General features: G+C 44.0%; 1 protein-coding gene across 1 annotated transcript; it reads left to right on the top strand.

Moving 5' to 3' along the window:
- Positions 1-12,853: 12,853 nt before the first annotated feature.
- On the top strand, positions 12,854-17,181 carry LOC110334867 (cytochrome P450 2D3-like). The gene is given in 10 exon segments (XM_021216862.2): positions 12,854-13,088; positions 13,881-14,052; positions 14,332-14,484; positions 14,566-14,691; positions 14,694-14,725; positions 15,386-15,562; positions 15,702-15,843; positions 16,063-16,250; positions 16,680-16,821; positions 16,922-17,181. Coding segments are annotated over 10 exon segments (1,500 nt in total). The 5' UTR covers positions 12,854-12,899; the 3' UTR covers positions 17,101-17,181.
- The last annotated feature ends 9,734 nt before the right edge of the window (positions 17,182-26,915 follow it).

The following is a 26,915-nucleotide window of genomic DNA, read 5'->3' as shown; positions in this document are numbered from 1 at the left end:
TTGTGTCTCTAGCTGCATATGTAGCAGAAGATGGCCTAATTGGCCATCACTGGGAATAGAGGGCCCTTGGTCTTGCAAATTTTACATGACCCAGCACAAGGGAAGGCCTGGGCCAAGTAGTGGGAGTGGGTGGGTAGGGGAGCAGAGGTGGGGGGAGGGGTATAGGTAACTTTCGGGATAGCATTTGAAATGTAAATAAAGAAAATAATAATAATAAAAAAAAAAGAAAAAAGTTTCTTTGGGGAAGCACAGGTACTCTATTCAGTTGCAAATTAGCAATGATTAATCTCAGGCTATAGCTTCGAGGTGTGGGGGAATCTGCTTTGAGAATCAACAGAAATGCTGTAAATTCTCTGTTAGTGGAGGCTGCATTCCAAATTAGTTCTTTTGGCTAAAAACTATTTTTAGCCATCACCAAGGTGGGTATTATACTTACTAGAAGATTCAGAGGCTGTATCTACTTGACGAATCAATCTTTCTGGTATCCATCTTGTTTCATCTTCTTTTTGTGAAAAAATGCAGACAGAACCTCTTCCCCAAAGTAAAACAGGGTCTGGACCATTCCACGTATTAGTTAATGGGTCCTGCCACTTAACCACGGCAGAAGAACTGGAAGTAACTGGATGCCAGTTGAGATCCACTGCAGACTGAACTTTAGTGCCAGTTTGCAAAAAATTCAAAACAAATAATACAAAAGCAAGATGTGCTTTTTGTGACCTTTAGAGGTATAACTGCCCCTGTCTTGTTTTTAAAAGCCAATTTTTCAGAGTGCGATGAGCACATTTAACAATTCCTTGTCCCATGGGGTTATAAGGAATTCCAGTTTCATGTTTAATACCAAATTCCTTACAAAATGAAATAAAATTGTTGCCAATATAAACTGGGCCATTATCCGTTTTCACGACTCTAGGCAAGCCCTTATCATTGAAGGCTTGTAAACAACGATCAATTACATTTTTAGAGGCCTTTCCCATATGTAGAGAAGCAAAAAGAAATCCTGAACAAGTGTCAATACAAACATGTATATATTTTAATTTTCCAAATTCTGCATAATGAATTACATCCATTTGCCAAATGTGATTGGGCATAAGGCCTCATGGATTAACTCCTAAATGTGGAACTGGAGATAATATAATACATTTAGGACATTGTTTTAAGATCATTCTTGCCTGCTCCTTAGTGATCTTGTGTCAGAGCCTTAAGGTACGGCTAGAGAGATGAAATTTATCTTGATCCCATCTATCCAATGCAACGAGATCTGAAATTAAGGTCTCCTATTAGAGCTCTGTCAATGCAATCATTACCTGCAGTTAAGGGTCCAGGAAGACCAGAATTAGCTCATATATGAACAATATAAAAAGGTTGTTTTCAAATTTCAGTAAAAATATTAAAAGCATAATTTATGGACTGAAAAACATTTAATACTTCTGTCAGCTATGCTAACTGAGCTGAAAGCTCAGGAGTCTCTATGACTGCCTGTTGATTATTTACTAGGTATCCAGCTCGCCTTTTAGAGGAGCCATAAGTAAAAATCAAAAGAGCATTACACAAAGGCTGTAAAGAGGTCATATTAGGAAACATCACTTCATGTACATTTCAAAATTGTATCAGTCTATCTTGAGGATAATGATTATCTATAGTTCCTATAAATCCTACTTGAGCAAGCAACAAATTTGTACTGTGCTGTTTCAGTCAAGTATCTTGATCTGCACTATAAGGGTGAACAATGATACCTGGCTCTTTGCCAAAATAAGTTAGTGCCTGCTTCCTTCCAAGCATAATCATCTGGACTGCTGCTTCATAATATGGGAGGATATTACATTTAGGAGATATCCCCAAATGAATCCACATCAGAGGAGCTCTTTGCCACAACAATCCTGTAGGTGCATGAATTGTATTAAAAATTAACAGATGTAAAGCAAAGAGTAATCTATATAAGTAACAAATTGTTCTTCAATGGCTCTTTCCACTTGTTGTAAGGCCAGCAATCCTTCTGAGGTTAAAGATCTAGGGGAGGTAGAATCAGAACTCCCTTTAAGAATATCCAATAAAGGTTTCAATTCTCCTGTAGTAAGCTTTAAATAGGGGCGAAGCCAAATAATGTCACCTAGCAATTTTTGAAAATCATTTAAAGTTTTTAAACTGTCTCTGCGAATAACTATTTTTTGGGGGGAAACAGCTTAATCTGTAAGTCTAAAACTCAAATAATTATAAGGATCCTGAGTCTGTACCTTTTCGGGAGCTATTTGTAGCCCCTTATCAGGTAAAGCCTGTTGTAAATCTCTATAACATAAAAGTAGTTCCTGAGGATCTTTTCCTGCCATCAAGATGTCATCTGTGTAAGTAATTATGTAAGTCATAGGCCATTGTTGTCTCACAGGCTGAATGGCTGGTGCCACAAACTTTTGACATAAAGTAGGATTGTTAGCCATGCCCTGAGGAAGAACTGTCCATTGACATCTTTTCATAGGTTCCTTAAAATTAACAAAAGGAACACTGAACGCCGTTCTTTCACAATCCTCAGGGTGCAAAGGAATACTAAAAAAGCAATCCTTTAAGTCTACACAATTTTATAATATCTTTTAGGAATGGCTACCAGAGATGGAAGCCCAGGTTGTAAAGCTCCCGTATGTACCATGGTTTCATTAACCTTCCTTAGATCTTGTAACAATCTCCATTTACCGGATTTTTTCTTAATAACACATATTGGAGTATTCCTAGGAGACTGAGATTCTACTAAATGCCCTGCCTCTAATTGCTCCTGCACTAGCAATGAAGCAGCTTCTATTTTCTTTTTAGGTAAAGACCACTGATCAACCCACACTGAAATATCATTAAGCCATTTAATTTTATCAGCATGGGATGCAGGCAAGATAGTGGCCATTACTGAAACGTCCTAGGCCTCTTGTGTTAGAGTGAAGTTTAGGACCCTTAAAACCCTCAATACCTTGTCCTTTCTTTCCTAGCCCTTCACCAAGCAAAAATCCTTGTCTTAGCATCTGCTTAGTCACTGCCTCATTAGGACTGCACATTATAATGCCCATCTGTGACAAGAGATCTCTTCCCCATAGGGTAACAGGCAAATTTGACATAATATATGGCTGAATTTGTCCTGAATTGCCCTCCTCATCTCTCCAGATTAGCAATTTAGAGCTTTGTNTTGGGTTATTGGCATAACCAATTTCTTGAAGCTGAGTAAACATATCAGACAAAGTCCATGTTGAAGGCCAATCTTGTCCTCTAATAATTGTTACATCAGCTCCCGTATCTCTTAATCCTACAAAGCTCTTGCCCTCAATTATCAATTTAAGGTTAGGTCTCTGACTAGTAATAGATTGAACCCAGTATACATCAGAGGAACCAAAGCCACTCTGTCCTCTCTCATTCTTAACAAATCTGGACGGTAGCGGATGCAAGGGAACTAAGATAAGTTGAGCAATTCTTTGATTAGCAGGTACAGTTATAATATCATGAGGGGAAGCAGCCATGATTTTAATTTCTCCCTCATAATCATTATCTATAAAACCTGGATAAATCTGCAAACCTTTTACAATAGAACTGCTTCGTCCTACAAGAAATCCCCAAGTTTCTGCAGGTAGAGGTCCAAAAACTCCTGTAGGCAGAGTTTGAACTCCCATTTCTGGGGTTACTACTGCGTGGATGGTGGAACAGAGCTCCAATCCGGGAGTTCCTGTGGTTGCCTTGACAAGTTCAAAAATGGATTTCTTTGGTTGGGCAGCAGCTCCACGGCTCCATAAGCTGTCTGTTGCGGATAACTCTGGGCCTGAGGCTGACCCTTCCTCCCATTTCCCGGCAATGGACGACCCCGAAGGTCTGACTTTGACTTCCATTCTCTATCCCCATTGTTTCCCTTTTTTCATTGAGGACAAACTCCTGGAGCATGCCTGCTCGCCCACTTTCAGCACCCCTATTCTTAGGACAATCACTTTTAAAATGACCAAAACTTCCACACTTAAAACATGCATTATTCCCCCATCTCTGTGTAAACATTTCTTGCATGGTGGTTCCTTGCAAAGTAGCAGCCAAGGCCAAACCCTGATTACATGATGGACAGATCCCTGTACAGAGACAAATATATCCCACTTAATCTGTCTATCCTGTGTACGGCCAAATTGTGGCTCGACATGCTGCATTAGCATTCTCATAAACCAATTGCATAACAAAAGGATTCCCGTTTGAAAATCTCCAAGAATTCTACTAGTTGCTTTCAATAACCTATATACAAACTCCTGGTAAAGCTCATCAGGACTCTGCCGAATGCTGGCTAAACTTCCACCAAGATCCCCTTTAGTTGGTAATAAATTCCACGCACAGCAAGCAGCCATAGCAACCTGTGCATACACTCCAACAGGAAACCCAATCTGATTAGCATTGCCTTCATATTGACCTCCTCCTAAAAGCATGTTAATGTCCCAGTATGGATTACCTGTCTGAGCATTCAAAGTAGCAGTTTTCTTACTGGCTTCTCGCCATTCAAAACTCCAAAGTAAAAAATCTCCTCCTGACAAGGTAGCCTTATATAAAGTCTTCCAATCTTGGAGGGTTAAATGTGACTCCACAACATCCAATAATGCTTGTGTAAAAGGAGCTGTAGGACCATATTGTGCCACAGCTGTTTTTAACTCCTTTATCACCTTGAACTCCAAAGTCTGGTATTATCTGACTCTATTATTTTGCTGGTCAAGTGTCTCTACTACAGGAAAGGCTAGCACATCAGATGCATCCTGCCCTTTCCTGAGAGCCTGACTTACAGCTCTTTCTAGCGGAGATTGGCACTATTCAGGATAATTGCTCTTTTCTGTATTTGACACTGTTCTTAGCTACTGAAGCTCATTAGTCAACTTTTGCAACTTAATTTCAAATTCTAATTTACTTAGTTGCATATCCATTTGAGCAGCCTCTGCTATAGTGGAGGCCATAGGTGGAGCAGAAGATTTGCAAGGAGGCCAATCCTCATCAGAATCTCTATATCTTTCTAATTTAGTGTCTTCCTGAGATTCTTCAAGCTCTGTCTGGGTACTATCTGAGGCCTGCGATGTCTTTTCATCAATAGGATCTTTTGCGAGCACCCAGAGGCAGAGGGTGAAATTATCTGCCTGGCTGTTTCTCAGAGCCTTTCCAATTCTCTTCTAGGTTCTCTTGTCTAAAGTTTTTCTTCTCTGAACCATGGGCAGCAAGAATCTATCTGTTCTATAAAATTTTCAAACACCTGTTCTTCAAACCCTACTCCTCTCGCCTGAAGCAGCTCTTGAAGGCTGTGGACAAATGCCTGTTTAGAATTTTCTAATCCCATTTTCTGCTGTCAAACCCTAAGTGGAATCAGGGCCGGGTCAGCACAGTCCCAACTAAGCCCTTATCACACCTACAGCAACAAATTAAAAAAGATGAGGTTTAAAACCAGCGCTAGCATGAATACCTTTTGCTCAGTGTGCCAAATACGACCTTCTTGTTCTTCCCTTCTCATGGAGCTCCACATTAGACAGTGTTCCCTCAGTCTTGTCCAGGCATGTTCAGGTCCCTGTTTTGAGGTGCCACTGAGTGCAACTGCCTGCAGCCACACCTGGACTGAGTACTTCCTGAAAGGTGGGCTGGGGCTGAAAGAGAATAGATGGCGAACAAGGACAGAAGGCTAACACAAAAGTATTCTGATCAAAGCTCTCAAGTTTAATCATGTTCTGAGTTCATATAGAGGGGGGAGGCACATCCCCCCAAAAGCCCATTCTTGGAGCCTGTTGTACAGGTGCAAGCCTGTAGGCGGATCTTCAGGATGCTGTCTCTGGAATATCTCAAGGTCTCTCAGCAGGCAGTGGGGAAACTTTGAAGAGCAGTGGCAAGTGTAGACAATAGAACTGGCTTGACAAGTTGGAAGGTACCACCCCAGGTGGTCCTGTGCTTAGTGGCAGTGAGGTCTGAAACAGACTGCTTCAAGGCTAAAGGAGGCAACAAATGATCTCCACAGCTCTCCTTTTCACTGTTTTTAATGCTGCTGGAAAATCTTACTCTAGACTGAAGGAATGCCCTTAAGTTCCTTAAAGCTGTGAGTGAGGCCATTCAGATGAGCGACTCATAATCAAGCTTCTTGAAGCAGTGGTTCAGTGCACGCTTATATCCTTTGTTGAGTGTCATCTTAAAATGAGTAGTTTACATACCACCTGTGGACTCAGGTCTATATCTGATGCCCTCCATTGAATCAGCACCAGGCAGGGACTCAGGGAGAGGAGAAGGGAAACTTGGAGGCAGACCTTCCTAGAGGGCTATGGCATCCAGAATGAGATAATATACAAAAATTGAACTCATGGTAGATGACATAAGGCAGGCTTGTGTCCTCCATTGGGAACCAGATGTCAGGTTACAGGAAGGGGTCTTCTTCCTGGTGTTAGGGGCCTGTGGTGGTAGATATAGGATGGTTCCAGAGAGAACTATGAGAAATGAGGTACTCAATGGGTAGATGACTGCAGATGAACTATGTTCATATTCATGTCCATTTTACTTTTTCTGGTCAACCTGATGCACTGATGCAAGTTCAGAAATTCCTACTGTCTCCAGGCACCATGCTAAATCATGCATGTCAACATGTAGTGTGTGACTTCAAAGAGTGGGCCTTATGGCACTTATACACAGAGAGGTGGGAATGAAGAGCAATAGAAATCATAGCACCTGCAGCAGCACACAGTGATGTTGAAGCCACATGACAGACAGGGATCTGAGGCCACAAGTAACAGCTTTAGCAGTTTCTTCCTGAGAGGCACTGCTGGATATAAGGGCACATTGCTCTTTCTTACTGCAAAGTGTGGACAGAAAGACCATGAAGTGAGGCAGACCTCATAGCTCACTTGGCCTATGGTTGCATAGGACAGAAGACATAGAAGACTCAAGTCTCTTCTGATTCTTCTAATGGATGAAGTCACAAGGGTATGGAAGAGGGATCAGCATCTAATACAGTGCTTTAGTCAAGAAATTAAAGGGCAAAAGTCACTATGTAGTCGTGGACCTCTCTGCCTGCCTCAAGACACCTGATTTTATTTATACATGGTAGGAAGTTAAGAGACTCAATGGAAGTTTCTAGGCTCTGCTAAGGACACAGATGAATGTTGAGAGTTGAGATGATCTAGAAGATGTCACATCCCTAGCCACAATGTCCAAATCTCAGGTTTTAGAAGTAGATCAATGGTAGAGAATTTGCCTAACACCCTTGAGAGCCTGTGTTCAATAAGTAGGCAAAACACAAGATGTGGAGCCTTGTGTGCCCAACCTGGTTCTTAAAGTCTGATGGGCCTCACTTTGGACATGTTCTGACCACTGGCCTTATTTGCTATAACACTGCAGAGATGTATAATCCTTACAATTGGCCTTTATGTTTTTGATCAATGGACAGAGGTTTATGTAGAAGACCCTGGTTTAAACCATCTATCAGTGTCTATAGTTGACCACCCAGCTCTGAAGTCAAGAGGTCATGTGGGCAAAGTTGGTCAGCTATGGGCATGGAACTTAGGAAGAAACAGCCCAGTGCCCAGTGGTAGTGCTATATGACAGACCATCCATGAAAGTCACTGATTTCAAGAAAGAACATGAGGGATAATACCTAAATTATATGAAGAATTCTAGAGGCTAACCAACTAGAAAACAAAGAACCGAATTAAAATGGGGTATAGAAGAAAACAGAGAATTCAAAACAGAAATCTTAAAGCCCTGAGAAGCACTTAAACAAGTGGTCAACTTCATTATTGACCAGGGAAACAAAATTCAAAATAACCCTGAGATTCCACCTTATCACAGTCAAAAATGACTAACTTCAAAACCTCAAGTGAAATCACATGTTGGCAAGGATGTGGAGAAACAGGAACACACCTCTGTTGCTGATGGGATTGCAAAGTGCTACAACTCTGGAGGTTCCTCAGTAAATTGGAAATAGATGTACCTGAAGATCCAACTATACCACTCTTGGGCATATACTCAAAGGTTGTCCCACCATGCAACAGGGGCAGATACCTATACTGGCTGGATTTCTGTATCAATGTGACACAAGCTCAAGTTATTACAGAGAAAGGAGTTTCATTTGAGGAAAAGCCTCCATGAAATCCAGCTGTAAGGCATTTTCTCAATGAGTGATGAAGGGTGAGAGTGCCCATTGTGGGTGTTGCCATCCCTGGGCTGGTAGTCTTGGGTTCTATAAGAAAGCAAACTGAACAAGCCAGGGGAAGCAAGTCTGTAAGGAACATCCCTCCATGGCCCCTGCATAAGCTCAAGCTTCCTGACTTTCTTGAGTTCCAGTCCTGATTTCCTTTGGTGATTAACAGCAATGTGGAAGTATAAGCTGAATAAACCCTTTCTTCCCAACTTGCTTCTTGTTCATGATGTTTGTGCAGGAATAGAAACCCTGACTAAGACATCATCCAATATGTTCATAGTGGCCTTGTTTTTGGTAGCCAGAAGCTGGAAATGACCCATGATTCCCACAACAGAAGAATGGATACAGAATATGTGGTTCATTTACACAATGGAACACTACTCAGGTATTAAGAATGAGGACATCATGAATTTTTCAGGCAAATGGATGGAACTAGAAAATACCATCCTGTGTCAATCACCTCAGATTCAAAAGGATCTACATGACGTTTACACACTAGTAAGTTGATATGAGCCCCAAAGTACAAAAAACTCAGGAAACATTCCATAGAACCTAGGAAGGTTAACAAGGCCAAAGGCACAAGGGAGGATGCTTCAATCACAGTTTGTAGTGAGAATTCATGGGATGGGTAAGGGAGTGAGGGACTGGGGTGGGAGAGAGGACAGGGTGAGGAAGAGGGGAATTTGATCATGTATTGTCAGGGGTATAGAATAGAAGCTTCAAGGGTCAGACCCCCCCCCCCAATGGAATCAGGCATCCTTGGGAGGCAGGAGGTGGGGGCACCCTCTAGAATGTACCAAGTACCTGGGAGGTAGAGACTCTCAGGACTCAAAGGAGGGACCATAAATGAAAAGCCCTACAGTGATGAGAGGGAACTTGTAGGGTCCACCTCTAGTAGAAAGGCAGGGCATGAGGTTGAGGGATGAGTTTTTCATCTCATAGTCAAAATCTCTGACCCAGGATTGTTACTGTCTGATAGAACTGCAGGGACAAAAATGGAGAAGAGCCTGAGGGAAAGGAGGTCCAGTGATAGGCCCTAATTGGGAGCCAGCTCAAGGGGAGGCTCCAAGTCTAACACTATTACAGATGCTATGGTGTCCTTACACACATGAGCCTAGACTGACTGTCCTCTAAAAGCTCCAAGAAACATCTGAAAGAGTCAGAGTCAGATATTTACACCCAACCAATGGACAGAAGTTGGTGATTCTGTGCTTGAATGGGGGAAAAGCTGGAGGAAGCTGAGTAGGAGATACAACCTACAGAAAACTAGACATATGGACTAACCTGGACACCTTGAGATAGTTCAGACATTGAGCCCCCAACAGGCAGCATCCAGCATCTGATAATTAGTCCCTGAAGACATATACAGCAGAGGACTGCCTGGTCTGTACNCANTGAGAAAANATGCATCTAANNCTCATGAGAGTTGATGCTCCAGAGAAGGGAAGCTCTGTGTGTGTGCGTGTGTGTGTGCGTGTGTGTGTGCGTGTGCGTGTGCGTGTGTGTGTGTGTGTGTCTGTGTGTCTGTGTTCTGGGGCATTGAGACATCCTCTTGGAGATAAGAAAAGATGTATGGGATGAAGAACAATCAGAGAGTGTACTGGGATGGAGATGAAAACTGGAATGTAAAAATATGATTAAGAATAAAAATAAGGAAAAAGTTATTAGTTCGACCTGCATCATGCCTGACCAGGGAGATGTTGCCATGCTCCCACCCTGATGATAATGGAATAAACTTCTGAACCAGTAAGCCAACCCCAATGAAATATTTTTCTGTTTAAACATTGCCTTGGTCACAGTGTGTGATCACAGCAGTAAAACTCTAACTTAGACAGAAGTTGGTTCCAGGAGTGGGGTATTGCTCTAATAGACCTGACCAACCTTTTGCCTGGAAGAATGTGAATTTGTGGACAGTGTAATGTTTTAAGTGGGTCTTAATGGGCCACTAGTAAGAACATGAAAGTCTTCATTGCTCAAATTGATTTGAACTGTGCAGTCCTGGCCCTGATATGAACAGACACCATGACCAAGTCAACTCTTATAAAGAACAACAATTAATTAGGGATTTTGTACAGGTTCAGAGGTTTAGTCCAGTACTGGCAAAGCTGGAGCATTGGATTATCAGGGCAGGCATGGTGTAGGGAGAGCTGAGAGATCTACATTTTCATCCAACTTCTGCTAGAACACTGGCTACCAGGCAGCTAGAATGAGGGTCTTAATGCCCAGACCCTCACTGACATGAGTGTTCCAACAGGCCCAAACCTTCTAATAGTGACACTTCCAGGTCCAAGTATGATAAAACCATAAAATTCCAAGCCGGGCACTCATGGCGCATGCCTTTAATTCCAGCACTTGGGAGGAAGAGGCAGGCAGATTTCTGAGTTCAAGGCCATCCTGGTCTACAAAGTGAGTTCCAGGACAGCCAGGGCTGTACAGAGAAACCCTGTCTCTAAAAATACCAATAAAAAATCATAACATACCAATCCCTAGACCCCATAGATTTGTTCAAACAAATGAATACATCAGGGCCATACCTAAACACAGCATAATGCAAAATACATCAGATCATATTCCAGGTACCCATAGTCTATAGCAGTCTTATCCTAATGTCAACATGTTGATAGTAAAAATAAAAGGATTGAAACTAAAAGTTGAGCTCCAGAGTTATTGATAAACAGGCTGACACTCAAAGCAGGGTAAGATTCAGCACAGTGACTTTCAAATCTACAACATAAATGCATTACTTTAGAAAATGCTTATTTGATGACAGGTAAGGAAGTCATTCTTCTCATAACAACCTAAGACAGACACAGACTTTTTTATGAAAGAAAAATGGGGAGATGTGGACAACTTTTGGGGCTGGTTCTGGAAATTTGGCAAGTACTTGTCACTGGGCTCAAGATATAGGCTCAGATAAGAATATTCACATTTGGAATAAGACAAAGATCAAGGTAAGCTAGATGAGGAATGTGTGGCATTCCTTTTTCCTGGGTTATCCTGATAAGCCCTAGAAACAGTGACCAGGGGGCTTTGTTTATTGTTCTATCAGCCATATTAGAGACTTCTTTGAGCTTAGTAGCATCGAGAAGTGGACAACTACTTTCTCTTTTATTGTCTCTTTATCATTGTACACATGTGTGTCATATAGCTATTTGCATGGATGACCAACCATCCTTCAGGGAGACTCCTTTTTTCTCTGTATGTATTTCCAAATGGGAACTCCTGGGTGATAGCATCATTAGAAGTTGTTTTTGAGGAATTCCTGTAGAGTTGTCCTCTGTGACTGTTGACATTCTAGGAAGAATGCACAAAGCTCTTCAATCTCTGCACCCCTGGAATCCTATGGCTTAGGGCTCTTTCAATAGAATCACAAATTGTTGTTATGACCTTGCTATCTATGATGCCGTACTAGGGAACTGTGTTGGGCACTGCCAAGAATCATGGGCAGGAAAAGGGAGAAGGCTTTGAGCAATCTGGCTACCAATAAGCATATAGTCACCCACAGCCTGCAGTGACTCAGAGGTGGTCAGTGCATGGTTGCTGTGGGTAGCAGAGAGGAGGAGGTCCCTGTGTAGTCATTGATGTTGGGCTGCATGGTGTGGACTCTGCTCAGCCCATGCCTCCCTTCTGCCACAGTGAAGGTGCAGCAGAGAGAGCATCAGAGTGCCTAACTGGGTTCCACTGGGAATTCTGAGCCTTTGATCTTCAGAGGTCTGGATCCAGCAAGGTCATGGACTGAGTCTCTGCTGACCCTAGCAAATGGTAATTTGGCATGTGCAGTATGCCCAGCAGTGCCCAGAACACAAGCGCCATTTGTTGGAAGACTTAGGAGTCATCATTCCTTCTTCCTCATAGCAACCCAGCCTGACCAGTGTGGCCTCTTGTCCTAAGACAAATCTTTTTTACCCGTGTCTATGTGGAAGACTGTTGCCAGGAGAGATTGAACCACCAAGAAACATAGGTTGAATAAGAGACTGAGGCCAGCATGTGACAAGAATATGACCCAATTTAGTGCCCCCTTAGTATTCACAGACCATTGCTCAGCTTCCTCAGACTTGGGTTGAGAAATCCCATATTGTATGTCTTGCTGCCTAATTAACTGTGTGACTACAGACCTGTACTGAAGATGGCAATGCTCAAGCTGCACTTCACAAATCACTCACCAAGGGGGCTCTAGGTACCTACCTACCACTGGCCCTTATGTACCCACAGGAATCCCAGCTGTCCTGTTGCAATGCCCTTCCAATGCCAAGAGGGGCTCCAGTCTCTTTCCCTCAACTGTAGGAGACAGCTCCCACTGCTCACACACCCACAGATGCCATTGACTGGATGCCACTCAACCCCTGTGTCCTCCCAACAAAGTGTTCTGTGAAGGTCTAGGAGGTCGCATTCTTCTCTGAGGCAAAGTTCAGGCTCCCAAAGCTTTGAATGTGCATTGTACCTGAAGATTTTCTAGCAGTCAATGATCAAATCATCTGCTGTGATGCAAAAGTCCACTAGACATCTGCCTACCATGTTCAGCCCAGCAGAATCAGCATGCTCAGCTCCAGGAAGGGACTGATCCTCTCTGGCCTGTCTCTACACTTGGCCAAACAAAACACAGGATTGGGGTTGGAGGCAGAGGACAAAGGGCAACCCTGGCATTCCTTTATAAGGCAACAGGATGCAAGCTTGGGGCTGTCTGATCCTAGGTATTGTATTGAGTGTTGTTCATTGGTCTCTGGGAAGCCTGGGCAGCAGTGGGGCAGGCATGGAGCTGCTGAGTGGAACTGTCCTGTGGCCTGTGGCCATATTCACAGTCATCTTCATATTACTGGTGGACCTGATGCACCGGCGCCAGTGCTGGACTTCTCGCTATCCACCGGGCCCTGTGCCATGGCCTGTGCTGGGTAACCTGCTTCAGGTAGATGTGGATAACATGCCATACAGCTTCTACAAGGTGAGTGACTTATTGGTGGATTTTAATTGCTCTTATGGTGTCTGTAGCAGCATACAGTGAAGGCCAAGCCACAGGTCAAACAGCGATCTGGAACCTCTAGAGGGTCCAATTTGGTAATTTCTGGTTGCATCCAATGAATTTCTGTAGGGCAAAGGTTTTGGAGGTCAAATCTAGGAGGTGAATCAGGATGTGAGAGCAGGGTTCAGTTTAGTTGTAGAGGGCATCAGCCCTAGAGGTCCCAAGTCTCTTACAGTAATGTCAAAAATGATGTATTACTATGGTGTGAGGTTTAGTGTAGCATATCAGTGAGGACACTGAGTGGAGAGACCAATGTGGCTCCCTGAATCTTTTGCTGCTGTGTGTTCTGCAGCCTCATTGCCCATTTTAAGGAACCGGAGTTTCTTCTTGTGTTATGATATGCTAAGGAACTCCAGGACAGTTTTCTGTCTCTTGCAATGTCACAGATGGTATGTCACATCTACTGTGATTCCTTTGCTGAACTTAAAAGATAAGACACCACAGTGGTAGGCAGCCTTATGCCTGGGATGGAGCTCAGTGAAGAGCATTTTTCCAGGATATATGAGGAGCAAGCATCAGTAACAACAACAACAACAACAATAATAATAACACACACACACACAAAGGTGGGCACACACATGTTTACACTCACAAATACACAGTGGAACCCTCATGTGCGACTCAACTCCTTACCCACGTTTGCACAGTGAACCAACCTGGTTCTATGATCTGTGGGCATCTCCACTTCCTAAGTTCTCTGTCCCTTTACTTCAGCTTCAAAACCGCTATGGTGACGTGTTCAGCCTGCAGATGGGCTGGAATCCCATGATCATTGTCAATGGACTGAAGGCAGTACAGGAAGCACTGGTGACCTGTGGAGAAAACACTGCTGACCGCCCTGAATTGCCGATCTTTCCACACCTAGGCTATGGACAAAAAGCTAAAGGTACAATGAAGTGTGGGGGCATAGATGGCATCAGAGTCACACAAGAGGGACAGTGAGTAGGGGAAGATCAGGTCTCGATGTAGGTTAGTAGAGTTTAGAAATCCAACAAAAAGTCCCTGATATGCATCGTGGACCTTAGCATGTTGGAGGGTGGTAGAGATGTTTTTGGTAGGAAGAGGTGAGGTTATGAGGGTCACTGATTCCAGAGGAGAAGAGAAATGAAGTGGGGAGAGGGCAGCACAGCCAGGTGTCCATGGTTACACTCCAATATACCTACAGGTGTGATCTTTGCACCTTATGGGTCTGAATGGCAAGAGCAGAGGCGATTCTCTGTGTCCACCCTGCGCAACTTTGGCCTGGGCAAGAAATCGTTGGAGCAGTGGGTGATGGAGGAGGCGGGCCACCTCTGTGATGCCTTCACTGACCAGGCTGGTGGGTGATATGTGTGGAGTGCAAGTAGGGACAGGGAGACAGCAACAATATCTTGACTTTTCGTTGCATCTCCACACCCAGGTAGTCCTATCAATCCTTGCACCCTCCTGGACAAAGCCTTGTGCAATGTGATTGCATCTCTCATTTATGTCCATCGCTTCGAGTATGAAGATCCTGACTTCATTAAGATGCTGAAAGTATTGAAAAAAAAATGAGGAAGAAAATTGGCTTGATCCCTGAGGTAGGAAGGTCAAGGGAAGTCTGCAGAGTGACTTCTGTTTTGTTCATTTTCCAGAGATGTAGACAGGGGATTTGGAAAGGAGACTTCTAGAAGTGTCAACCTCTGAAATAGAAGTGTGGAGCCTTTAAAGTCTGCAGCAATGGGAGGGCAGAAGTGGAACAAAGTTAGGGGTTCTAGAAGTTGACATCCTGGCCCCTTGCCCACATGGAAGCCACCCATGCCTTTTACGTTTCTGGTAAAATTATCTTTTGTCCACCGTTGGGCTACTCAGAACTGAAGGGTAGATCTAAGTTGGACTGAGGTGATAGGTGGGAACCTATATGGCCAGTGTTCATCATGAAAGAGGCTCGAAACTAAGACTGAATGAGATTAACACTAAACCCATGTACTCAGAAGCCAGAGAGGTGGCAGTTGGTAAGGAGTGTGCCAGGAAAGTATGGTGCTTGGGTATCTTTCCTCAAAAATCACATAGCAAAGTAAATTAATCTCTATGGTTATCTAGGACCTCAACCTCTTAGATGTGGTAACAGCATTCCTCACATCATTTGCACATGAAATCACAGAGAAACAAGAATGAATAATGTAATTAGAAATCTTGTATACTCAACTCATTACAGTAAAGACAGCAGGAAGTTCCAGAACATTCTATGGCTGTTCCAGGTTGTGAAGATGTTCCCAATACTCCTGCACATCCCAGGGTTGGCTGACAAAATCTTCCCCAGGCAAAACACATTTCTCACTATGGTGGAAAAGCTGGTGACTGAGCACAAGAGGACCTGGGACCCTGACCAGCCACCTCGAGGTCTGATTGATACCTTTATGGCTGAGATAGAGAAGGTGAGAGAGTCTGATATCTGGTGTCCTTTGCACTATGAATAACCCAGTGACACTGAAGTGTCACCACCTAAAGTCATCAGGAGGGTGTTATGGGGCCTTCCTGTCTCTCTACTGAGTCTACTGTTTTTCTGTGTCCTAGGCAAAGGGGAACCCTGAGAGTAGCTTCAATGAAGCAAATCTACTTCTGCTTGTCTTTGACCTTTTTGGTGCTGGGATTGTGACCAGTTCAACCACTCTGATCTGGGCCATGCTGCTCATGATCCTGCATCCAGATGTTCAGAGTGAGACTGATGGGGCTGCTAGGGAAGTAGGAGGAGGGTAGAGGCACAGTCCTTATGTTTATTTGGGGCACTTATGCCTCCCAGCAATGGTTTAACACAGACTCCAGTAAAGATGATGGCTATTTTTCTCCTATGGACCCAGCCCTTAACAGAATATTAGTGGAGGGACACTGGGCTCCTATCTGGTTGTCCTTTCCTGAGGGTACAATGTCTTTCCAGGCCAAGTACAAGAGGAAATCGATAAGGTCATAGGGCAGGTGCGGCGTCCAGAGATGGCAGACCAGGCTCGCATGCCCTACACCAATGCTGTCATTCATGAGGTGCAGCACTTTGCAGGCATCGCCCCAATGACTTTGCCACACAGGACTTCTTGTGACATTGAAGTGCAGGGCTTCCTTATTCCTAAGGTAGGCCTGTGTCCCTCCAAAGTCCAGTCAGTGTTGCCAGCTAGCCACTGGCCTGATATGCCTAGTTAAGGAGGACTGGATTTTGGCAATCCAATTCTCAGCTCAGTGGTTCCAACTTTCTCTGGGTAAGTGTGGGAATAGAAACAAGACCAAGATCTGTACCTGAGAATCCCCAGGCATAAAATCAAGCAAGGTAAAATATGGCAGGAGTGGTTGTAACTACCACTACCTACAAATACGGGTGACAGTGTGGACATCTGTCACTTATCATATATCCATGTCATAGTATTAATGAATGGTTACTAGCTTCTGTGGTTAGTTTATATGAAAGCATCCATTGTGTGTGGTAGAGGCTGTGCCTGTGAAGTTGGTGACTAGTGTCTAGTATGCCTCACCCTCTCCATATTCTCACTACGTGCCTCCTGCCAGGGGACAAGCCTCATTGCCAACCTATCCTCTGTGCTGAAGGATGAGACTGTCTGGGAGAAGCCCCTCCACTTCTATCCTGAACACTTCCTGGATGCCCAGGGCCACTTTGTGAAGCCTGAAGCCTTCATGCCATTCTCAGCAGGTGCCTCTGGGTTGCCTGTCTGCCTGTCTATCCCTGGAATTCCTTAGAGGGTAGAGTGCCAATCAGTTTCCAGTCAGACTGAGCCCTCTCCCACCCACAGGTCGCCGAGCATGTCTGGGTGAGCCCCTGGCCCGCATGGAGCTCTTCCTCTTCTTCACCTGCCTCCTGCAGCGCTTTAGCTTCTCAGTACCAGATGGACAGCCCAGACCCAATGATTATGGCATCTTCTCAATGGTAGTTAGTCCAGCACCCTACCAACTCTGTGCAGTGGTTCGCTAGAAGGGGCAGTGTTTCCAATTTTCTCCCCAGTCTCATCTTATTGATTGATGTCCAATAAACAAGTTCTGTGTCTGCAACTCAGATTAGATTCATGGTTCATCCTTTCTCCTTGTCTCAATCTTGTCCCAAGATAATAGTCTAGAATCCTCTTGACTCTCTGTCTCAGTCCAACCCATGAACATCTTTAATGTGGTGAGAATAGAGTTTATTACCTAAAGAGCAGTGGTTTTCAGCAAAAGCCATGGAGCATGAACCAAGAAAATGGCAAATTCAAGGCCTACTTGGGCTCTATAATCTGGACCACTTAAAGATAATGTTCTCAGAAAGTGGGGAGCTATGGTTAGTCATCACAGAATCCTGAAGTTTGGAAGGGTGGGGAATGAATTGGAGGAGAGAGGGAAGCATCCAGATAAGGTAGGAGGAGAGGTAGTTGTGCTGATGTTCCCTGGTTGACCCAATATCATACAACAAGACCTACCTTGTGTGGGAAGCCACGTAACGCCATTACAAGATGGCGCTGTCTACCACTGGCCACCGCCCGTGTATTTCGGGTAAACAACCAATGTGCGCAGGTGCAAATGGGTTTCATGCCAAGTCACAGCCTGTCCCGGGGCATGTAAATTAAGGATTGAAAGCAGAACCAATCAGACATGGCCATGCCAGTCCTAGGCCTATAAAAGCAGCGCTAGTTCTAGGGCTCGGGGTCTTTCGCCACAGCAATCAAGCTCTCCCAATAAACGTGTGCAGAAGAATCCTCTTGTGCGGCATCATTCCTGCTGGCAGGAGGGTCGCTGACACCTTGGATGCCAAATTGGTCACACACAGCACACAGAAGTCATTCTCATGGTTTACTGAGAGGAGAATGTGAATGGCTTGTTCTGTAAATCAGCACAATACTTGTTCTTATGACAGTGTTTACATAGGTTCCCGAGGGTGTGATGAGCCACAAATGGTGTTTAAGAGTGCTCTCACAACTAGAAAAGCTGCTGCCTTCACACTCATGCTTGCTGGAGTCAAAGGATGGAGAAGCAATATGCTGTAGCAAAACAGGACAGTTTAGACTCCAGGAAGATGGGCAGGATCCTACTGTTCTGTCCAGACTGAGAAGAGTCCTTTCTGCAACCATGTGTGACAAATGTACTGGATGCTACTCACTAGGAATGTTCAAGTATTTTGGAATCTTGAAAGTGTGTGGGCTTGGTTGGGCCAGGGAAGAGAGTTCTAGAGGCATGTGACACTTCTAAAGGCTCATTTTAGATGCCATATAATCTGAGGCAAGCTTACAGCATCCCAGATCCAGACCTGTATGGCCTGCCTTGAAACACAGTTGTATGAAGACATTGATTTTGCTTTTCTTTGTGAAAAAGAAATGTTCTCCCATTGCCTCTATTTAAATAGCAATTTTAAGGATGCTTTTTTCACAAGTCCTCACTCATCACCTGCTGGTTTGCAGCATGACCAGGACCAATCATTCACCACGCTGGGGAAAGTATACTTCACAGAACTCTTCCTTGTGCCTACAGAAATAATTACATCTTTTTACTACATACTCTTCTTTGTCCCACCTCTCCCCTTTATTGTTACTGCGTATCCATGGGTATTTGCCTGCATTCATGCAGTGTGCACAGAACAAAAAAGGGTGTATGTGTGGTTCTGCCTGCAGAACACTGTGGCCTGGATCCGAACTGGAGAGCGGGAACTCCTGAAAAGGAACAGGGCTGCGAAAAGAAACATGGAGGCCTTGGCAAAGACTTCTGATCAAGGCCCGTATCTTTATTGTCCGGACTTGCTTAAGTACAAGGAAGGGTTAGGAAGGGTTCCCAGCATGCCCCTGAGTCCTTTGAAGTTGCCACAGCGGTTCTCGCGATGGTGGGCAGTCCTCACGGTGGCGGGCAGTTCTCGCGATGGCGGGCAGTCCAGGTGATGGTGGGCACTTCTCGCGATGGCGGGCGGTCCGGGCGATGGTGGGCGGTCCGGGCGAACTGGGTAGCACTCTGGTATTCCTGCTGGAGGGGGAGTGGTTAGTGGGGGTGGGAGACACCAACAGGTGTACGTTCCCCAGGACTTGAGTTGCTGTTAGTTGTAAATCACCTTGTGGGTGCTGGGAGTGAAGCTTGGCTCCATTGGAAGAGAAGCCAGTGCTCTTCACCTCTGAATGATCTCCACAGCCCTCCTTTTTCACTGTTTTTCATGCTGCTGGAAAATCTTACTCTAGACTGAGGGAATGCCCTTAAGTTCCTTAAAGCTGTGAGTGAGGCCAGTCAGATGACTCATAATTATGACTCATAATTATGCCTCTTGGAGCAGGGGTTCAGTGCACAATTAAGCCCTATGCTCAGTGTCATCTTAAAATAAGTAGTTTACATACCTCCTGTGGACTCAGCTCTGTATCTGATGCCCTTCATTGAATCAGCACAGGCCAGGGACATGGGGAGAGGAGAAGGGAAACTTGGAGGCAGACCTTCCTAGAGGGCTCTGGCATCCAGAATGAGATAATATTCCAAAAACTGAACTCAGGGTAGATGACATAAGGAAGCCTTGTGTCCTTCATTGGGAATCAGATGGCAGGTTACAGGAAGACATCTTCCTGGTGTTAGGGGCCTGTGGTGGTTGATATAGGATGGTTCCAGAGAGACCTATGAGGAATGATGTACCCAATCGGTAGATGACTGGAGATGAACTGTGGTCATATTCATGTCAACTTTCCTTCTCTGGTCAACCTGATGCACTGATGCAAGTTCTGCAATTCCAGCTGTCTCCAGGCTCCATGCTAAACATGCATGTCAACATGTAGTGTGTGACTTCAGAGAGTGGGCCTTATGGCACTTACACACAGAGAGGTTGGAATGAAAAGCAACAGAAATCATAGCACCTGCAGCAGAACACAATGATGTTGAAGCCACATGACAGACCGGCAGCTGTGGCAGTTTCTTCCTGAGAGGCACTGCTGGATATAAGGACACATTGCTCTTTCTCATTGCACAGTGTGGACAGAAAGATTGTGAAGTGGGTCAGAACCTCATAGCTCACTTGGCCTATTGTTGTTCAGGACAGAAGACATAGAATACTCAAGTCTCTTCTGCTTCTTCTAATGGATGAGGTCATGTGTGTATGGAAGGGGGATCAGTGTCTAATGTAGTACTTTGGTACTACAAAAGTCACTATGTGATCTTGGCCCTCTCTGCCTGCCTCAGGACACCTGACTTTATTTATACATGATAGGAGGCTAAGAGGCCCAATGAAAGTTTTCAGGCTTTGCTAAGGTCACAGCTGAATGTTGAGATCTGAGATGACCTAGAAGATGTGACATTCCTAACCACAATGTCCAAATCTCTGCCGCAGACGGACCTCACTTGGGTCCCCGATCTGCTTGGAATGGGTCTCTGGTTGCAGGTGAGGGAGGATTCGTCGATTGTGGGGTTACAAACAGAATCTGAATGCAATCTTTCAAACTGAATATCAGACTATTTATACAGAAGAAAATAGGGAAGTTACACAAAACAGAGGAATGCAAACATGGAAGGGCTGGCAGGAACCAACTGAGATAATATTCAATGTTAACAGCTGGGATCAAAAAACAGCTCCACCTAAAGTCAGCTTAAAGTCAGTAGCTGGGGGTAAGGGTTTCATGCCCTTGCCATAGTTCCTATAGTCCACCTTCCCCCTAGGCCATTGTAAATACTTGTGTATGGGTATAACTCAGCTACCTATGGTTCTAAGTATCTACCCTGGTTCCTCTTTAGATCACAAACTTCTTTCTTCCTAGAGAACGGTAAATTCCTGTGTAGGGCAGTGACTTAGCTGCCTAGACCCAGGGTCAGCTCAAGGACTGACTGCCTAGGATCTAACATGGCTGTGGATTAAGGGAAAGCACATGTATCTGTTTTCCAACTAAAGCAAGGACATTGGAGCATTCGTTATACATGATGCCATGATTCCAGGAGACTAAGTTTCCGTGAACTTTTTGCCTCGGGACAGCGCCCAGGATTTGTGGGCCTGTTGCACTTGTCACTACTGGAAAGAAGGTAGCAAATCTCAGGTTTTAGATGTAGATCAATGATAGAGCCTTTGCCCAACATCTTTGAGTGCCTGTGTACAATAAGTACCAAAAAAACAAGTTTTGGAGCCTTGTGTGCCCAGCCTGGTTCTTAAAGTCTGATGGGCCTCACTTTGGAGGTGTTCTGACCCCTGGCCTTATTTGCTACAACACTGCAGAGATGTGTACTCCTTACAATTGGCCTTTAATGTGGAGGTTTTGATCAATGGACAGAGGTTTCTGCAGAAGACCCTGGTGCAATCCATCTGTCAGTGTCCATAGTTGACCATGCAAGCTTCATGCCCAGCTCTGAAGTCTAGAGGTCATATGGACAGAATTGATCAGAGATGAACATCGGACCCAGAAAGCAACTGCTCAGTGCCCAGTGGTGGTTCTATGGGACAGGTGATCTAGTGGAAATCACCGATTTTAAGGGAGAATGAGAGGTACATGCTGGTGTATGAAAGCATCATTATTTAGAATGCATGGGGGTATCAGGATCCTGCAGAACCTACAGGAATGGAAGAAATGGATATCTGAGTGCAGAACAGCTGTGTCTGCTTGTTTCAATCCAGTGTGTGAGTATGCATGTGTTGTTTTTCACATTATCTTGAAAGGTGATATCAGTGGTGATGTTTTCTTCTCATGACAGTCCAAGGAATTATCACAACTTATTTGACTGATGAGTCAGTCCACTGTTGTGGTGAGCTTTGGGGGCCACTTGGCAGGAATATGACATTGGCCAAGGAGAAGGAAATGGGCTTCAGGCAGGAATCTGACATTGGGTCATGACAAGGAAGTAAGTTCTGGCAGGAATCTGACATTAGGCCATGACAAGGAAGTAAGTTCTGGCAGGAGTCTAATTTTAGGCTATAACAGGGAAGTAAGTTCAGGCAGGAATCTTAATTTTTGGGTGGAACAAATGAAGTGGGCTTCAGGCAAGAGTCTAATTTTGGGCTTGGACAAGGAAGTGGGCTCAGATATTTTGGTCATTCTGACAAACCCTTAGAAACAACTATCATGGGAGTAATCACGTGACTTTGCTTATTGCCTTGTTCATTCCTTATTATACTGCTCACCCTTATTACTTGCATGTAATTAAAATGTTATAAAAGTGGATTGGGAAAACTGAACCTGCCTTTAGTCTCAAAATTGACTGGGTTCATGCTACAATGTTGTCTAGTTGTCTTTTTTCTTTTTAATCCTCACTACTGTGCTGGAGAACCTGTTGACTGAGCTGGCTTGGGCACACCGTCCTGTCTCTTGCTGACTTTACCACTTGACTTGACAAGTGGTTTGGAAAGGATTCAGATGTGGACAAGAATAGAGGCACCACCTCTAGTTTTTCTTGCATATTGTTATGGTTTGTATATGTTTGGCCCAGGGAGTGGCACTATTAGAAGATGTGGCCCTGTTGGAGTAGGTGTGTCACTGTGGGTGTGGGCTTTTAGACCCTCATCCTAGCTGACCAGGAGCCAGTATTCTGCTAGCAGTCTTCAGATAATGATGTAGAAGTCTCAGCTCTGACAATGTCCTTTGCCTTGCGGGACCTTTCCAGTTTCATGAGATTCCATTTATCAATTCTTGATTTAAAGTCTGAGCCATTGGAGTTCTCTTTAGGAAAATTTCCCCTGTGCCAATGAGTTCAAAGGTCTTTCCCTTCTACTAGAAGCAGTGTATATGGTTTTATATTAAGGTTATTGATCCACTGGGACTTAAGCTTCATGCAAGGCCACACATATGGATCTATTTTTACTTTTCTACATACAGACTACAAGTTATACCAGCAACATTTATTAAAGATGTTTTCTTTTTTCCATTGTATAGTTTTTGCTTCTTTGAGAAAGATCAAGTTTCTGTAAGTGAGTGGTTTTATTTCTGAGTCTTCAATTCTCTTCTATTGATCAATGTGTCTGTCTCTGTACCAAAACCATGCACTTTTTTTTAAAATCACAATTGCTCTATAATATAACTTGATGTTAGGAATAATGATTCCCCCAGAAGTTCTATCATTGTTAAGAACTATTTTCACTATTCTGGTTTTTTTCCAGATGAATTTGAAATTGCTCTTTCCATATCTGAGGAATTGTGTTGGGATTTTGATGGGGATTGCACTGCATGTGTAGGTTGCTTTCAGTAGGATGGCCATCTTTACTATTTTAATGCTGCCAATCCATGAGCATGGGCAATCTCTCCATTTCTGTGATCTTCTTCAATTTCTTATTTGAGAGTCTTGAAGTTATTGTCATGCAAACCATTCACTTGTTTGGTTAGAGTTACTTCAAGATATTTTATATTATTTGTGACTATTGTGAATGGTGTTGTTTCTCTAATTTCATTCCCTGTCTGTTCATCATTTGTACAAAGGAAGGCTACTGATTTATTTGAGTCAATTTTATATCCAGCCACTTAACTTCATGTACTTTATTGAGTAGATATGGGGAGAGTGGCCATTCTTGTCTTGTCCCTGATTTCAGTGGGGTTGCTTCAAAACTCTGTGTTTAATTTGATATTGGCTGTTGGTTTGCTGTAAATTGCTTTTATTATGTTTAAGTATGGGTCTTATCAGCAACCTACAGATTTGGAAACATTCTTCACTATCCTCACAACTGACAGAGGGTTAATGTAGGACCATGAAAGGCAGCCTGGTTCCTGGTTAAGGTAAGTTTAGAAACACTGGTGACCCTAAAGGGCACAGCAGGCATTATGACTGGTTCCCAGACACTAGGCTCCTGACACAGGCCACAGCCCTCCATAGATTTGGGGCCATCAGTCAGGTAAGGGCAATGCCCCTAGCCCCTTCACAGGTAGAGAACATGACCTGTGGTCATGTAGCCTCAAGAATGACCTCCATTTCAATGACATACCTAAAGACCTGGAGCCTTAGTCAATAAACTTCCCTTCCCTGACACTCTTCCCCAGACAAGGTATTTAACCTCAGTTCTGCCCTGAGAACTGGGGTACAGTTTTACTTATCCACTTTCTGCCATGACAATAAATTATGGACTTAAAATCATGGACTGCCTGTTTTCACTGGGATCTACCATGGGGAGCCATGGAAGCCTTTGTCTATAGAACTGCCTTAAATACAAGCAAAAGTCTCATCCCCATGGGATAGAGCCGGTGCGCTCACCTCTTTTCCCCCTCGGCCCTGGTCAGATCCAGCCCGTGGGCCCCAACCTTGTTCTCAGCTCTTCTGTGGCTCCCAGTGGTGCCTGGGTGCCCAAGAGCCTGTCAACCAGATAGTTCCTGGCCTCCCTGAAGGCCCAGGAACCCCTGAGCCAGTTCTTGCTATCCCCAGGACCTCAGACTGCACTCTCTCACCCTCAGAGTGGTGTCTCCCAGCTTCCCATAGCACAACACCTGCCCAACATCAGCTTGGGGTAAGCACAGTCAAAACCCCCATGTCCTGCCCCTCAGAGTTGCAGGAGCCCTGTTGTGGAGCAGACCCAGTTCCCCACTAGCCCTACAGGTTAATATCCAAAATATATAAAGAACTCAAGAAGCTAAACACCAAGAAATCGATCAACCAAATTTTAAAAAATGGGATATAGAAGTAAACAGATGATTCACAACAGAGGAATCTTGAATGGCTGAGAAACACCTGAAAAAATGTTCAACATCCTTAGTCATCAGGGAAATGCAAATCAAAATGACCCAGAGATTCCACCTTACACCACTCAGAATGGCTAAGATCAAAATGTCAGGTGACAGCACATGTTGGCGAGGATGTGGAGAAAGATTCACACTCCTTCTTTGCTGATGGTATTGCAAACTGGTACAACCACTGTGGAAATCAATCTGGAGATTCCTCAGTAAATTGGAAATAGACATACCTGAAGACCTAGCTATAACACTCTTGGGCACATACACAAAGGATGCCCCACCATGCCACAGGGGCAGGTGTTTCACTATGTTCATAGTGGCCTTGTTTTTGATAGCCAGAATCTGTAAACATCCCATAATTTCCACAACAGAAAAAGGATACAGAAAATGTGGTTCATTTACACAATATAATACTATATAGCTATTAAGAATGAGGACATCATGAATTTTTCAGTCAAGTGGGTGGAACTTGAAAATATCATGCTGACTGAGATAACTCAGACCCAAAAGGACATACATGATATTTACTCACCAATAAGTGGATATCAGCCCCCCCAAAAAACCCTAGAAAACACCCAGATTACAAAACTGAAAATTAACAAGACAAAAGGTCCAAGTGGAGATACCTTAATCCCACATGGGAGAGAGAAGAAAGCAATCCTGGGAGAGGGAAGGGAGGGACCTAGTGGGGTGGGAAAGAGGACAGGGAGAAGAAGAGAGGAAGGTGTGAGGGACACAGGACTGAATCCATGAGGGGCAGCAGAAATTATGGAAACAGGCCACTAAAAGTGGTGAGGGAGAACTTGTTGAGCCTACCTCTAGTAGAAAGACAGGGCATCAAGTGGAGTGATATGTTTGTCATCCCACAGTCAAAAATTCTCACCCAACTGGAGACTCAAGTTCTGGGGGGTACTGGTTAGTTCATATTGTTGTTCCTCCTATAGGGTTGCAGACCCTTTTAGCTCCTTGGGAACTTTCTCTAACTCCTTTACTGGGGGCCCTGTGTTCCATCTAATAGATGACTGTAAGCATCCACTTCTGTATTTGCCAGGCACTGGCATAGCCTCACTAGAGACAGCTATATTAGGGTCCTGTCAGCAAAATCTTGCTGGCATATGCAATATTGTCTGGGTTTGGTGGTTGTTTATGGGATAGATCCCCAGGTGGGGCAGTCTCTGGATGGTCCTTCCTTCTGTCTCAGCTCTGAACTTTGTCTTTGTAACTTCTTCCATGGGTATTTTGTTCCCCATTCTACGAATGAATGATGTATCTACATTTTGGTCTTCCTTCTTCTTGAGTTTCATGTGTTTTGTAAATTGTATCTTGGGTATTCTAAGTTTCTGGGCTAATAACCACTTTTCAATGAGTGTATATCATGTGTGTTCTTTTGTGAATGGGTTACCTCACTCAGGATGATATCCTCCAGATACATCCATTTGCCTAAGAGTTTCATAAATTCACTGTTTTTAATAGCTGAGTAGTAATCCATTGTGTAAATGTACCACATTTTCTGTATCCATTCCTCTGCTGAGGGACATCTGGCTTCTTTCCACCTTCTGGCTATTATAAATAAGGCTGCTATGAACATAGTGGAGCATGTGTCCTTACTACTGATCTTCTGAGTATATGCCCAGAAGAGGTATTGCTGGATTTTCTGGTAGTACTATGTTCAATTTTCTGAGGAACTGCCAGACTGATTTCCAGAGTGGTTGTACCAGTTTGCAATCTCACCAACAATGGAGGAGTGTTCCTCTTTCTCCACATCCTCGCCAGCATCTGCTGTCACCTGGTTTTGATCTTAGCCATTCTGATGGAGGTGAGGTGGAATCTTAGTGTTGTTTTGATTTGCATTCCCCTGATGATTAAGGATGTTGAACATTTTTTTTCAGGTGCTTCTCAGTCATTCGGTATTCCTCAGTTGAGAATTCTTTGTTTAGCTCTGTGCCCCATTTTTAATGGGGTTATATGATTTTCTGGAGTCCAGCTTCTTGAGTTCTTTGTATATATTGGATATTGGTCCCCTGTCAGATTTAGGATTGGTAAAGATCCTTTTCCAATCTGTTGGTGGCNTTTTTGTCTTATTGACAGTGTCTTGCCTTACAGAAGCTTTTCAGTTTTATGAGGTCCCATTTGTCGATGCAGACTGGACTGTAAAGAAAGATTAAAAAAGAAA

Source organism: Mus pahari, chromosome 17 (assembly GCF_900095145.1).
Source record: "Mus pahari chromosome 17, PAHARI_EIJ_v1.1, whole genome shotgun sequence".
Taxonomy (NCBI): domain Eukaryota; kingdom Metazoa; phylum Chordata; class Mammalia; order Rodentia; family Muridae; genus Mus; species Mus pahari.
Note: the sequence above shows the minus strand (reverse complement) of the source record. Positions and strands in the feature narration are given on the sequence as shown.